This window comes from Archocentrus centrarchus, unplaced genomic scaffold (assembly GCF_007364275.1).
Source record: "Archocentrus centrarchus isolate MPI-CPG fArcCen1 unplaced genomic scaffold, fArcCen1 scaffold_32_ctg1, whole genome shotgun sequence".
In the NCBI taxonomy this organism is placed as follows: Eukaryota; Metazoa; Chordata; class Actinopteri; order Cichliformes; family Cichlidae; genus Archocentrus; species Archocentrus centrarchus.
In genome coordinates, this window is record NW_022060260.1 from 1,982,541 (window position 1) to 1,997,500 (window position 14,960).

The 14,960-nt window shown below is 44.2% G+C and overlaps 1 protein-coding gene across 2 annotated transcripts in view; it reads left to right on the forward strand.

Annotated features, from left to right (window-relative positions):
• The first annotated feature begins 6,456 nt into the window (after positions 1 to 6,456).
• bnc1 (basonuclin zinc finger protein 1) overlaps positions 6,457 to 14,960 on the forward strand; it is a 20,730-nt gene continuing 12,226 nt past the window's right edge. The window contains exons 1-2 of one of the 2 annotated variants that reach the window (XM_030724200.1): positions 6,457 to 6,826; positions 14,958 to 14,960. The exon at positions 14,958 to 14,960 is cut by the window's right edge and continues 100 nt beyond it. In XM_030724200.1, the coding sequence (XP_030580060.1) occupies positions 6,812 to 6,826; positions 14,958 to 14,960 (18 nt within the window). In that variant the 5' untranslated portion in view covers positions 6,457 to 6,811. Of the gene's footprint in view, positions 6,827 to 8,750; positions 9,113 to 14,957 lie in introns of those variants that run through there. The other variant, XM_030724201.1, reaches the window with a different exon arrangement.

Genomic DNA, 14,960 nt, shown 5'->3' on the forward strand with positions numbered 1-14,960 from the left:
GTGTCGCTCGCTGCTTCGTGTCTTCTTTTTTGTGGATAAAACACAACTTGCGATGCATAATTACTGTTCTCTAAAATATCCTGATATTTCATGGGTGCCCAGAATGATCCATTCAGCAGCAATAGTTGATTAAAGGACCTTCAGACAAACTGGCAGTGGTACAATCTGTGTAGGATGTTTCTTTTGTTTTTAAATTTAAAATGTGAATAAAAAGCTCTTAATTATCATTAAAGGGTCACCAGTAATGTAATCTCTTAAACAAATGCTGCATGTGAATATGGATAATTTTGGGGACTGATTCCTAGTTTCAGTCTGAGGTGAATGTAAACGGTTTGTGAAGAGTAAAGGAGGGAGTGCCAAAGTCTTACCTCAAAACCATCAGCTACCATCTGAGGATGGTTTTGCATCTTATTAACTGTCAGATGGAACAGGAAGTCTTGGCCCTGATATCCACTGGCTAAACCAGAAGTCCATTGAGCCCTGAGGCTAAATCTGCATACAAGCTGATGGGCTGCCAGACTGAGTCACTACAAACAAAACTGGCAACCTGAAAGGAGCAACTTTCTTTGATACAGAGTGGGGGAAAAACTGGTAGTGAGAATTAGTCAAACGAAAGAGTTTGAAAACTGCCAGATTTTATTCACATAACTGAATAATCCTAATATGTCATTCTTAAAGTCTTACTGCAGAGCTTTTTAACATATGATCCAGGTGCTCATAGATGCATATTTTGTGAACTCCTTACATAATCCTGCAACCCGAATTTTAAATTGGATTAAGCCTTAAAGTTTGCATAATTAGGGGCGTGGCCTCTTTGACTGACAGGTGGATGGTGACACAGGCGGCTGTAGCTGCTAGCTGTCTGCTAGGCTTCACCTCAGCTAACTGGAGTCCCTGAACTGGACCGTGTTTGTGCTGTTGGAGCCTTTTGGAGCCTTTTTAATGCAATTATCTGACCAATAATGTGGCTGCTGTGGCTTCACTGGACTAACAGACCGTCCAAGAAGGCGGAGCTCCAGTTTGAGTGAGTGAGATTCATTCTAGGATTTTATTTGGATGTTAGTAATTAGCGCTCCACCCTGGTGATGGCTAAAACAGATCAGACTTCAAAATGCAGGTACATAAACAGTGGGTGATGTCACGGGGCCTATGTTCATCTGTTATATACAGACTCTGAGCCTCTGTCAGCAGTGTGTTGTGTGGTTTGCTGCGCATGTTTTTATAAAATAATCCAGTGTTGAATATTTTACTTCTCAGGTGGTTTCAGAGGTGCATGTGTGTCACTAAAGAGCTGAATGACGAGGACCATTTTAATTTGTAAAGCAAAGGAAGCAACGTGATGGCGTACAGTTGATTAAAATATGAAATCTATGCACAGAGCTGTGTACCATCAGTATCGCTTCCATTTATATTTACATCCCCATCCTCCACACTTTACTCACAAACTAAAGAGAGAAGAATATATTAATAGTAAGCACTAATACTCTGTGGTCCTGTGTTAACATTTCGAGTGCACTCAGTAGCTAGTGCTGCTTTCACTGCTGCTGTTTTATATAAAACCAATCTGTATGAAAGCCCTGCGCCTCCCACACACGTGAACAGCTCTGACCTCCCCTCATGCTGCACGGTGAAAGTGCTCTCCTCACTTTTTTCTTGTTACAGTGTTTTCCATCTCCTTCACACACACAGACGGCTTCTCCACATCTGCAGCAATAAACAGATCACATCTCCTCTCACTTTAAAGCGGCTTTCTGGCTCTGTAATCCCGTGTGATTTACAGCGACCCAGTGAGTATGTCTGTGCTGAATAAAGGCACCGAATGACAGGTAAACCTCGGGCCATTTGGCGTGGTGGTGGCCGGAGCCTGGTACAGGGAGTGTGAGGAGGATGGTGAGGTAATAGCTCCCCTTTTTTACTGTCAACTAAAGTGAGGAAAGGCAGGCCGACACTAGGATGACACACGTGGCATGTACGCACACACACACACACACACACACTGCTGTGTTGGGGCAGGTTCTGCATGATATGGTAGTCAAGATGACAGATAACAGCCAGCACACTTAAACAATGCTAACCAAGGACGGGCTGCACAGAAGTCTAACAGTGCTGTTTTTATCCACACGGACTGCTTTGGTCCAGTTTTGGAGAGATTGGCTACAAAGATGTGTGCTTTCTCTCTACAGTAAAGAAACCAAATGCACTCGCTTCATGTTGCCTAAAGCACCAAAAGCCAAATGAGGAACAAACAGAAGTAATGTCTCCCTAGAAATCACGACCTGCTTACTCACAAACTTTGTTGGAAAAGGAACTATTTTCTTTCCGCTGTCTCCATCCGCCAAAGCAACACAAGCGTGCAGCTAGCTGGTCGTTTACTGCAGTTTTCAGTGTGCAGTGTCAATGCTGTGAACGGGCGTGTTTGAACCCAAGTCCAAACGGAACCGTTTTACTGCTGAAACTGACAAATAAAAGCAGAAGAATAACGAGTGCAAACTGAAGGAAACAAGCTGATAAATTCCCATTTGATTGACTCGCTTAGCGTCTATTCAGCCTAATGCTAGCTTTCTACCTATTGTGACGCATTTATGCTTCAAAAGTCATAAAAGTGGCTCCAGTTTGTGGAGATTTTGTTAAGCAATGTGCGTAAGTATCCTAAACATTTTTCTTTTTGGAATAATCCAAAATGCCATCGGCTTGTTGTTGAGGAAGCCCTTAAAGTTCGCCTGCAATAATAATAATAATAATAATAATTCAGTTCAGTTTTATTTATATTGCTCCAAACTACAACAAACAGTCGCGTCAAAGTATATTGTAAGGACCCTACCATAACCATCGTGTTTGTGCTGCTGTGAATCTGCTCGCACTGAAACAGCACATTTCACCTTTTTCTAAATCCAATCCTTAATCAGTCTCTCAGACTAATTGTCTAATGTTACAGTGTAACAGCATTTTTCTCTTTAATGGGAGGTGAAAATCAAAGTGACTCCTGAAACCATTCGCGGTGACTGATCTGGTGTTAAAGGCCAGTCGGAGTGCGATCGCACCGTAATGACGGGGCGCAGTAACTGCAACGCACTCGCAACGTTTTTCTTGGCTCCATCATGTAAAGAAAATGTAAAAGAGTGTGTAATGCTCTCCCAAAGCTGCTCATCTGCTCAAGCGCTCAGGCCCGTCTGCTCTCCCCTGCAGGAAGGCTAATGACAGACGTGTAAGTAGGCAGCGTGACCTGTTCTGCTGCACATGGAGTTTATTTGCTGTGGTTTTCGCTGCAGCTTCCACCCTCAGCCCCCGCGGCACAAATACGTCTGCGGCGCTCCGGCCCAGGGAGCAGCAATCTGACAAGCGGCGCAGACCTAATCCAGGCCAGGTCTGCGGCTGTGTTTGCTATGCATCCCCTAGGTATGGAATAAATACAAGGCCGGTAAGCAGATCTGCCTGCTTGGACGACCGCAGGGCGAGTGGAGGGCTCTCCAGCCTTACGATACATGCCTTGACGGGATGTCTCTTATCCATATATGTAACCTCATAACATTCTGCGCTTTTCACGAATAAGAACAGCTTTGATCTCCTGTGGAAAGTAATGTAGTTTTAATGTCCAACTTCAAGGGCCATTAGCTGCATTTTTATCAGTTAGTGAGGCTGCTCGGCGAATTTCTGAATGTCAAGTCAAGCGGGTGTTTCTGCCTAGAGGTTAGAGAAGCAGGTCTATGATTGGAGGGGCGTCAGGTTGAGTTCCTCACTGGAAGAATGTGGGTGGGGAAAGTGGATGAGTAAAACTCTTCTTTCCCTACAGCACTGCAGCTGAGCTACCTTTGAGCAAGGCAGTATACCCCCCCCCCCCCCCCTTCAGAGGGTCAGAAGAAAGAAAATGAGATTATTCAAGGAGAATGACATCAGTTTATCCAGAGCTGCTTCGCTGATGCTCTCTGCGTGAATTAACCCTTTAAACAAGGAAAAGAATGAAAGTCATTCTCTCAGCTTTCAATTTCAAACCTGTCAGTTGGTGGCATCCCCCACTCGGCTCCCTCCCTCTGTCTCTGCACAGGTAGAGCAGACCAGGTGTGCCTGTTTAAACTTGCTGTGTAATTTGTGGATTAGCAGATGCCTCTAATGGCTAAAATCAGCAGAGCGTTCCCTCTGATGCAGAGAGGAGGAAGAGGAGGAGGGGAAGGAGGGGAAAGAAAAAAGGCCAAAGCTGAAAGGAGCAAAGTTACTCACACATCACTTGTCGAATTTCTCGCTGCTTCAGTCTGTCAGCGTGTGTGCGGTGTCAGCGCTTTAAAAGCCTTTTTCCAGTGTTTTTTTTAAAGATTTCACTGCAGAGTTGTGGTACGTCCACATCAGTATTCAAACTGTAGTCCGATGAGCAGGAATTCTGGAGCTTTGGTTAATTTGTGGTCCAGATGTGGCACACATACCACGACACACCTGACATCAGCCTCTTCTGAGGTGGACCCGTGGCTGAGCACATCAATCAAGGTCAAATAACAAAACTGAAAATCTGGGTCAAACACTCAACCCCACATTTTCAGTTTATCAGAAGCAAACTACCAAGAAGATCGTTTACTTACCAATAATGAAAATAATCATCAGCTGTATGAATACTGTGTGAAACTTCAGGTGAAAACGTGTGTTGTTCAGCTCAGATATTCTCTCACTGTCAGTGCAGAAATCATGCATCATCATCATCATCGCCATGTCACATGAGAGGGATCTGTAAGGATGGGAGTGTTTCTTGGTGGGGGTGTTGGGTCCCTGCTGCTGACCCGTACCGCCGTTAGATCAGCTGCAGTTTCCACTGGATCAACAAAGAGTATTCATTAGTGTAGTGTGACTTTTTTCCAGCTTCATTTACATGCAGGGATGAGACCAGGTGAGCATTTCACCTGTGAGTGTCTGCCTCTGTTATCTGGATTTAATAGAATCTATTAACTCATCAGAGGTTCTTGCAGGTAGTTTCATAACAGATTATTTAAGGAGAAAGTCGACAGTTTGCTGCTTCGTTGCTGCTTTATGGATGAAAAAGGAAAAAAGAATTAATTTGTATTAATTACTTTCAGAGTCGTGTGTGTGTGTGAGAGATTAACAAAATGTGTTTTGGTTGATTTGCGATCACCGCAGTAATCACAGTGCTGCTACAGTAACAGTAGGTTGTGTATCAATGGAAAGAAAAAATCCTAAATTGTAAGCAGGAGAATCCTCGGACTACCTCCCAAATTTATTTCCACCCTTACATAAAACCTCCTTTATGTTTATTCATAAAGCAGAATATCCCGAATAATGAATCCGTAGCTCTTCCTTCCCCAGCTTTCATGTGTATTTCATGTGTATTTCATGTGTATTTCATGTGTACTTGTTTCACCCAACTTGTATCATGTGTAATGTTTTTATTATGTTTTATACTTTGGCTGATGGTTTAATGGAGATTTAAAGAAAAATGTTCCTAAATTCTGTGGGGGATGACCCACCTGTGGACCCACCTGACGTTTGGCCCCATGTAAAGTGGACCAGCGGCTCAGCGGGGAGGGGGGGGGGCTCATTTCCAGTCGACTGCAGCCCAAATAAACCTGCAGATATGGCCCCAGTTTCAGTGCACCGTCCCATAAATGTCTCTCTGTGTTTTCACACAGATTTTAAATCTGAATCTCCTGAGTGACAAATGTGCGGACCTGCCCACCTTTCACATTTTTAGACAAAGCTTATGTAACAGTATCAAATGTATTTATTTTTGTTATTGCACAGCAAATTTGGTGAAAATCAGGATCTAATTTAAAAAAAAAAAAAAAAAAAAAAGTCGGTTGCTCAACAGTCCCAAAAAAGTGGGTTGCGCGCACCGCGGGGTGCACGTCCTCCTCCTGATAACAGATTCAGCTTTTGTCGTGTGTGAAGTCCCCCTCTTCCTGAGAAACACTCGACACAGACACTTACACATTCCTGACGGCACAAGGCATAACTTGTTATGGAGGCTGTTCACAGAGCTGTGTTAAGGTGAATCCAGACACACACACTGGGCTGTGTGCAGCGAGAGGGGCAGCGTTGATTTAGGGCATTACTCAGATGGAGAGAGAGAGAGGGGAGAAAGGGAGAGTCTCCCCTGACTGCATTAGGAGAGCCTCCAGCCTTTGTGATTCCTTTTGATCAAATCTCTGTGAAAGATGAGTGTCATGCCCTCTTCCAGCCAGCTGTGAGGGGACTGCCCTGTGACTCTGAGGGGGGAGGCATGTATGTGTGTGTGTGTGTGTGTGTGTGCACACGTGAAAGAAAGGCATGCACACCTCTGTGTGTGTGTGTGTGTGTGTGTGTGTGTGTGTGTGTGTGCAGGATAGGGAGGGAGCAGGCAGCTCCTGAGGTGAGAATGCCGAGTGGGAGGATCTCATTCCAATCCCCTGTGCCCAGTTTCAAAACACACACACACACACACACACACACATACACTGAACATCTTGAGTAGTTTAGAGCCAGTCCAGCATTAGAGGAGAGAAAGCAGAGGAGGCGTGTGTGTCTGTGTGTGTGCAGTGAGAGTAAAAGCATAGTGACTTCTTCTCTTTTTTTGTTGGAGTGGTGGCGGCTCTGTGTGTGTGTGTGTGTGTGTGTGTGTGTGTGTGTGTGTGTGTGTGTGTGTGTGTGTGTGTGTGTGTGTGTGTGTCAGAGAGGGAAGAAGAGCACATGTGTGTCTGCTGTTGAAGGAGACGCTGCTGGGTGTGATGGCTCTTTCGCGTTAGTACTTGTGTGGACAGGAGAGTTGGAGGCAGTTGTTTTGTGGGACTCGCAGGGAATGGCAAACTCCGCGGTATCCCTGGAAACATCCGACTAAATGACAATGGCTGAGGTAAGAGCGTTTCGCCGCTATCCTCCGTCTGCCGCGGCTCGACTCACACATCATCAGGACGCGTTTAACAAAGACGAGCTGATGGAGTTGTGTAGATTTGGGTGACAGGCGAGAGAAGGCAGGCTGTTAGTTTGTTGGATAAAGACGTTCAGCGTATCCTGAGTGAATACGTGCATGTTTATTACTGACAAACACAGAAACGTGCTCATCAGCTCTTATTCATCTCAGCGAGCCCAGATTTCTGTGAACATGTGCTTCGAGTTGTTGCTCAAAGTTGTCACACGGTGAACTGCACGGGTTGTGTACGGACTGAAATTTTGAAGTAATGCATCTGAAAGTCCTTTTTTTTTTTTTTTTTAAAGTGATTCATTACTTCAAAGTAAAGAAAACCTTTTATTTTTACACTCCTTTTTTTTCCTCCTTTAAAAAGTCCTCAAACTCAAGCAGCTGTACGAGAAGAGACGGAGCCTGAAACTGGGAGTACTTTGATATAAAGATGATTTAAAGTTTGTGAAACTTTTCTTTCTTGGCACGACTGCATCTTTGACTCACACTGAAATCCTTCTGTGACCGATGCAGACATTAAAATCCGGTCACCATCCAAGAATCCAAAGACAACTCCCAAAAAGAAAAACAATCCAGACGAGTCAGGTTCTCCATAAAACGAGGTTCACTTCTTTTGTTCTCTGTTCCATCCTCTTAGATAACATTCAGCACTTTCCTTTTTCTTTTCTGTTACTGTGAGGTACTCTCTTACCCGCACAGTTATTGCGCCCTGAAAGATGAGCTCCTGGAGGACTTTACCTGGGCCCGTCTGTAGGTCTGTTTGCAGAGCGGCCTCTCGCAGCCTGCCGGGTCCTCCCGGCCGCAGCCTATTGGAATGTAATTTAAGAGCCGCCTAATGTTTTGTTGCAGCCATAATGTAACAATTAGCTGAGCCGTCTGTGTGGCGGCGGCAGCGGTGTTGGTAGCAGCCTGTGTGTGTGTGTGTGTGTGTAAACAGTTTAAAGGAGAAACAGCGTGGGTTTATTCCCAGTTAGATCCGAACACGTCGGAGCGGAGCATCGAAACAGGCTGCGGTTTCCCTTCCACAACAGTATGTGTGGAAAATAATCAGCTCACTGATTATTACTCACTGTTACTGAACTGTTTTACATTTTTAAAAGGCATTGACATAAATCATCTTAAAGATATAATCAATAATAACCAGATTAATAAAAATGCACCGAGGTGCATAAGGTGTGTAAAAGTGATTTATAGGTGCAGGTTAAATGTGACGTTCTTTTATTTTACAACAGAATAAAAAAAAAATTAGAAGACGAATAAAAATCATAAAAATGGATTTAGTAAATTGCAATCAGCTATTGTTTTATTGTGTGTGTGTGTGTTTGCTTCCACACACGCTGTGTTCCTCTAACAGGTTGCTTTCCTGATGAGTGAGAGGCCATTACTCCATGGAAGTGATTTAGATTTATTTGTGTGAGGCAGGAATGTGAGTCGATCGGCCCTCGGTGACTTTTCCTTTCACACACTCTCGTCCTCCGTCTTTATTCCAGCTGCTATCTCACTCTTTCCATCTTTGTTTCCATCTTTACCTCCACTGCTTTCTGCGGGTGTCTCTGTTCTCCTCAGCGCTGCAGGGCAACAGAAAACGATTCACAGCGAGTGCCCCGGCTCAGTTTTATAGAGCTGCACTTCGCTTTGTGTGTGTGTGCGTGTGTGTGTGTGTGTGTGTGTGTGTGTGTGTGTGTGTGTGTGTGTGTGTGTGTGTGTGTGTGTGTTACAGCCTCATCAGCTTCATTAGCTTCATGATGGCCCATCCGTGAGAGGACGAGGTGCGGGTGGGGGTATCTGCTCCAGCCTTTTACCCCCTTCAGCGTCTCCTTGAGCTGTGATCCGCCCCTCATGGCCCCTTCTTACCCCCCCAACACACACACACAGACACACACAGCAGCCACCCTGTGCTCTGCGCTGCCACCAAAAGGCTTGTGAGGATTTGTCAGCCAGATGTGACAAGATTGTCAAGAGGCAGGCGAAGAGAGAGGGAGATCTGATATTAATCAGAGCGTAGCTGGGAGCCAAACTCTCTCAGACTCGGTGTACTAACATGTTCCCCTCATTTACTCGCTCTCTGAGCCAAACACTCCCTTCGAGTTCCTAACGGGGAGCCACGAGCACCAGGAAGCCAACCAAACTTTGGCTCGCCTCCTTCTTCTCCCCCTCTCATCTTTGTCTTTAGAGATTTTTCCCCTTTAAGAGGCCACTCTTCTTCTCATGGATCTGCAGGTAAAGATCTTTTTGTCTGTTCCAGTGTTCAAACATGTGGTGTATTCATGTGTGTGACTGATAGCTGGATGAGTTTGAAATAATGACTGTTTCACGCTGTCTTTGGGCTGTATGGACTCCTAATAGGCTCAAACACAGCCTGTCACTACTTGCACTCGCCCGGGCTTTTCCCAGTTTTGTCTTCTCCTTTTCAGGACCAGCGCTGTGTTCAGGAAGCACTTCTTCTTTAATTTAAGTGAATTTTAAACACCACTGCCGGCATGCAGTTTGCTCTGCAGGCAGCTGGATGTTCTGGCAGCTGAGGGTTTGTGTATAAAATTAAATTTTGTAATTGGTGTAATAATTTTTCTGGGTGATTTTTTTTTTTTTATCCGCTGCTTCCTCTTCCTCAGAGCAGGGAGAGTAAATTAGAAGCTGAGTCCTGCTCGTGTATCCTAAGCTCACTTTAACTAACACTTGTCATCAATTAACATTTTACTACCTGCTGTCTCACACACGCACGCACGCACGCGCGCAGAGCTCGGTCCACACACTCATTTATTCATGCACAGACGCACACGTGAGGCTGGGATCGTGGTGAGGTCAGGTGAAGCTGCAGGTTTTGGTGCTGCGGTGGTTTCATCAGTGTAATTATTGCAGGGCTGCAATATAAAGGAGGCGACTGTTTGTTTATAAATAAACTGAACTGAGTGTGTGCGCGGTACCAGGAGCTCGGCCCGCCCTCAAATTCCTGACTGATTCTGCGTGTTTTGGCTTTCATCAAATATTCATTACTGTGTGTGTGTGTGTGTGTGTTTTATTAATCATGCATGAATATTACTTGTTAATTTCATAGTAAAACTGTTGTATCAGTGATTTGTAAATTAGATGTAATAATAACAGCTGAGCAGAGTCGGCCTGAACTCAGTTTTTAGCGACTAAACTGCTGTTGTGTAATTTTTTCTTCGTAATTTTAATGTCTGAGTGATAAAATAATATTTTTAACATCTCTGCAGCTTTGAGAGCACGACTGTTTTCTGTTTGGGGATTTCGAAGCCATAAAACAGGGAAATGCTCAGCATGAGTTTCTGGCTGACCTTTTTAGGGAATTTTTTTTTGTGTGTGTGTTTGACTAAAAATCCAGACTTTAAAATTTATTATGATGTAAAACAGAAAAACAAAAACAAATTCTCACATCGTAGTTACGTGAATCTATTTTTGTTTTTTTGGACAAACACCATCAGTCATTTTAATTTAAGAGAAAAATTTGATCTCTGTGTTTTCTGCTGGAGCTCCTTTGATAACGGCTTCATTCATTTTTAACAGATCGATTAGATTAAACAGGTTTGAGGAGGATTAGCAGAAGCTAAGAGAATTTATTTAATCTGTATTTTTCAATTTCAATCTCTTATAATTAATCTGTAAAGTATCAGTAAATAATGTTGAATGAATAAAAGGCTTCGTGCTTTATAAAGTTGAAGCTGTGTGCACCGATGGAAGCAGTTTGTTTGTCTCGCACTTGAGCAGTGTGACTTAGAAAATCATAAAAACAGGAATAATAATTGATAACCTTTTTTGATTTGTTGTTTCCAGCAGGAAGGGCAGACATAAATTCCAGCAGAGCTCTCAGCCGGCTTTGAGGAAGATTTTCACCCAAATTTATCAGCTTAGACACACAAAAAAATTAATGCTGAGGGATATCTGCGCCGATTCGGAGATGATTTTTTTTCTTCCCGTCATGCACACTTCCTGTTTTTATCCCCTCCGTGTAATCGTCGTGTTAACTGATTAATGGCTGACAGTAAAATGTGATCCCCTCGTACTTGGCCGTCAGTCTTCCTCTCTTCCTCGCAGCTCTTTGGCAGCAGCGCTGCTCGTTTTCCCCGCTGAGTGGAAGTCAGAGCCGAGCTGCTGCTAATTGATTAGTTTTCCAGCGCATTAGTCCAACATGTCCCCGTCCATCCCCAAATGGTTTGTGTCCAAGCAGCTGTTTGCTCCTGCTGAGTCTCTGAAGACTGTGGACATATTTTAAGGGTTTATTTAAAAAGCCAAAGAGAACTATGTCATTTTATTTCTTTTGTGTGTGTGTGTGTGTCTGCATCAGTGGACACAGAGATGATGTTCCAGCTTCTTCTTTTCTTCCTTTCTTTCTGCACTTGGCCTTGAATGCATGTCTATGTTTTATTCTACATCTTTTTAAGACGCGGTGGAGTGAGAAAGCAGATCTGATCACCAGGAAGCAGCTGCGCTTAAAGCTTTAATAATTCTCATAAAAATGTCAGTCTTTGTAACGCGGTAGTTAAACTGGCTGTGCAATAATGTGTGCAGGTTAACCTGAAGCCAGTAAAATCCAATGCAAACATCACTGCTCAGCATGGAGAGATATTTCATACACAGGCGCCTCAGAGCATGGGAATCAGCATAGTATGGAGGATGTTTTATGGCATACCTACCACCTCCTCCTCCTCCTCTTTCTTCTTCTTTGCCTCTCACTTTTGTCTTGTCCTACCCTCACCTTCCCTCGCTCTGTGGCCTCCATCCCACACAGACGACCTGAACAAATTGCTGAAACAAACAGGAAAGACGGCCTCAGAATCCAAACGCGCACGTCGAGACTGGATCTGTTTTCATGGTAAAGATGGGAGTGCAAACGTAAAGCGTCACGCAAATGTATACAGAGCGAGAGAAAGTGTGGAGGTAAAGAGATGCAGAGAGACCAAGGCTGCATAGGTTCTTTTTATTCTGTAGCATTCACGGACGTGTTTGTGTTTAATCAGCACAGGCAGTTTAGGTGTCATCACATGACCTCGGGACACCTGAGATGTGGTGGAAAGCTCTGGGGGGGGGTTTCCTTTCTGAGAGGAGCTCACATTTAAAAAGTGTTCATGGACGCTCACCTGGTGTCTTCACACGTTACTGCGCAGAATGAATACGTCCCCTCATAACAACGGCGTGCTTTTGGTTTTACTGTCATTTATTCGCCACCCTGTGCTGTCACGGTGCTAATCGGAGACGTGTAATGTGGTGGAGGAGGTGGAGGCAGGGGGGTGGGGGTGACACTGTTGTACATCAGTGATATAAAGAAAGTGACACCATGTTAACTTAGCTTGAAAAACTCTGACAGAGTCGCATCATTTTGTGCAATTAGTCTTCTTGTCAGTGGCTTCATTGATGCGTGTGAGCAGCTGCCGCTTTGTTGTGACAACAGCAAAGAGAAAGAGATGGTGGGGGGGGGTCTTTTTGGTCACTAAGAGCTGCTGTAGCTGTGCCCAGCACTGCCATATTTCCTCCTCCTCTTCTTCTTCTTCTTCTTCTTCTTCTTCTCAGGAGCTCATGAAGTGAATCACTAATTAAGATAAACGACTGCAAGCACTGGAATGTGTGTGTGCGTGCACGCATGCATATATGTGTGTGTGTGTGTGTGTGTGTGTGTGTGTGTGTGTGTGTGTGTGTGTGCAGGGGCACCTGATTGAGATGTATATTAGGGGGAGCAGCAGCAGCAGGAGGTGTATGTGCGCCCACAGTGAGATGGGATTAGACTAATTGGGCCGTGTTGGGTCTCGGCACGCTGTAATGATGGGATTATGTTGCTGAGAGATGAGCAAAGGGGTTTTCACACCTCGCCACTGTCCTGAGCAGACCGCCGCGGTCCTCAGGAGATAAAACCCAACAGAGAGGGTGGTAGAGAGGGCGTCAGACGGATGTCACGGGGCTGAAGGCTGGAGCTGCCGCCACCTTCATCTCGAGTAGGTTTATTCGTCCTAATGATGCGAGGTTACCATGAGGTGAAGGACGAGGCCAGCCTCGAGCGTAGGACTGACTAAACGAGGAGGAGGAGGAGGCTCCTTACCCATCCACCCACGCTCTTCCTCCTTGTGGAGAGGGACTGAGCTCCAGTGTGGAGATGAGCATGCTGCTCATGTATACTAAACCCCCGCTGATCATGCATTATAAATGCAGAGGGAGAGAGGTGGCGGCGCACAGCCACCCCAAGGTTTTCAGCATGTACCACTAACAACAGCAGCTTTGATCATAAATCTGATGATGCTTTTCTCTCTGTTCAGATATGATTTTTTTAGAGAGAAGTGGAAGTGGAGTCATTTTGAGTGTATCGTGTGCCGGGCTCCTCTGCAGGGATGCTGCACAGTCAGCAGCTCCTCAGAAAACTTGACTCATTATTGTCGTCATCACTTCCTGCATCTTCATCCCATTAGAAAAGGAGGTAATGGACAGAGCCCTCTGAACTCTGTGTGTGCGTGCGGCTCAGGCTGGGATTGATTGGTTTTGTGGTCCAGGTGTCCGACCTGCTCAGCAGCACTGCAGACACACGCACGCACACACGCACACACCTATGCTGATGCTGTGCTAACAGGGCAAACCGCGAAGTGAGGGGGAAGAAAAATTTCCAAAGGCACTCGTGCTCCATCTTTCAGTTTCCATGGGCGACTTGATTGTTGTACATTTTTTATGTAGTTTTGTAAGAAGAGCAAAGCTACAACTACACACACACACACACACACACACACACACACACACACACACACTTGACACTGCGCGCTGGGGTGTAGGTTTGGTGTCAGGGATCCCAGGTTCAGATCATATTTGCTAATTTTACACCCACTCAAGATACAAAAATTCTGCTCATGTGTTTTATGAAAACACGGAGGGAGGTTGGACATAAATATGGCAGGAAAATTTGGAAATTTTCTTTATTTTCCTGCTAATATAATATAAAAATAAAATTAAAAAAACTAATATAAAATACAAAAAAAAAAGCTCAATACTTTTTACATACATGGTATATTAATGCTGTCTATAAACATTTAAATGTTTATAGACAACAAGAAGTCGAGGGATGAATTCACTGTTGGAAAGCACCAAAGCTCACAGGTGAAACGCTCACCTGGTGTCGTCTGCAGCCACCCAAAAACAGCCAAACTGCACCAATAAACACGCCTTCATTAACCTTCGTTGTGTGGATGGAAACTCGATTTGATTCAGAAAAATGACGGTTAAAATAATATTGAGGACGGTTTCAGGTAATCCGAGAGGAGACTGCAGAGAGGCTCCGAGGTTCACCGCTTCCCTGGAATATGAAAATGTGGTCACTTCATTTCTGCAGTCCTGTCATTCGTGCATGCTTTGAGTTTTTTCCTCTTTCTTGTCATCAACACGTTTGCATAAGATAATAAGCCGTCTGGCAAAGTTCTGTTTGAGTTTCATCACTGTAATTTTTAATTTTCTCAGTTTTGATCATTTTACTTATTCCAGTTTGACACTTTAAATCTCTGCATCATGCAGCATTACCAGCCTTTAGTGCTTTTACTGCCATAAGCAGCCAAAATATATCAGAAGGAAACTGTGCGGTTTGGCACTGTTGGCCTTCCTTATTTTCATAAACTGCATTTTTGCTGATTTAAGGCTGATTATGGAGTTTCAAACTTTCTTTAAATCCTTTTAAAAATCTGCAACTATAACACCAGAAAATTATTTCTGAACTCGTGTTTCTCATGCTGGAAGTTTTCAGTGTTTTTCTATAAAATGGTGATTAATAAAAATATAAAGAGGCCTTGACAGCGGTCGTGTGTGAAAGGCACCCTCAATATTTGAATTCAGGAAAGAGTGCAGCCCTTAAAAAATACAAGAAACCTGTGAACAGCAGTTTGTGTGTTTTATTTGGATCTTAAAGATTCTTAAATTTTATGCAAGTGATGCAGTCTGTGCTGGAAACAAGGGGAGTCATTTCTTTGTGTGCTCATAAAAACACATTTGTTTAAGGTGTGTGTGTGTGTGTGTGTGTGTGTGTGTGTGTGTGTGTGTGTGTGTGTGTGTGTGTGTGTGTGTGTGTGTGTGTGTGTGTTGACAGGCT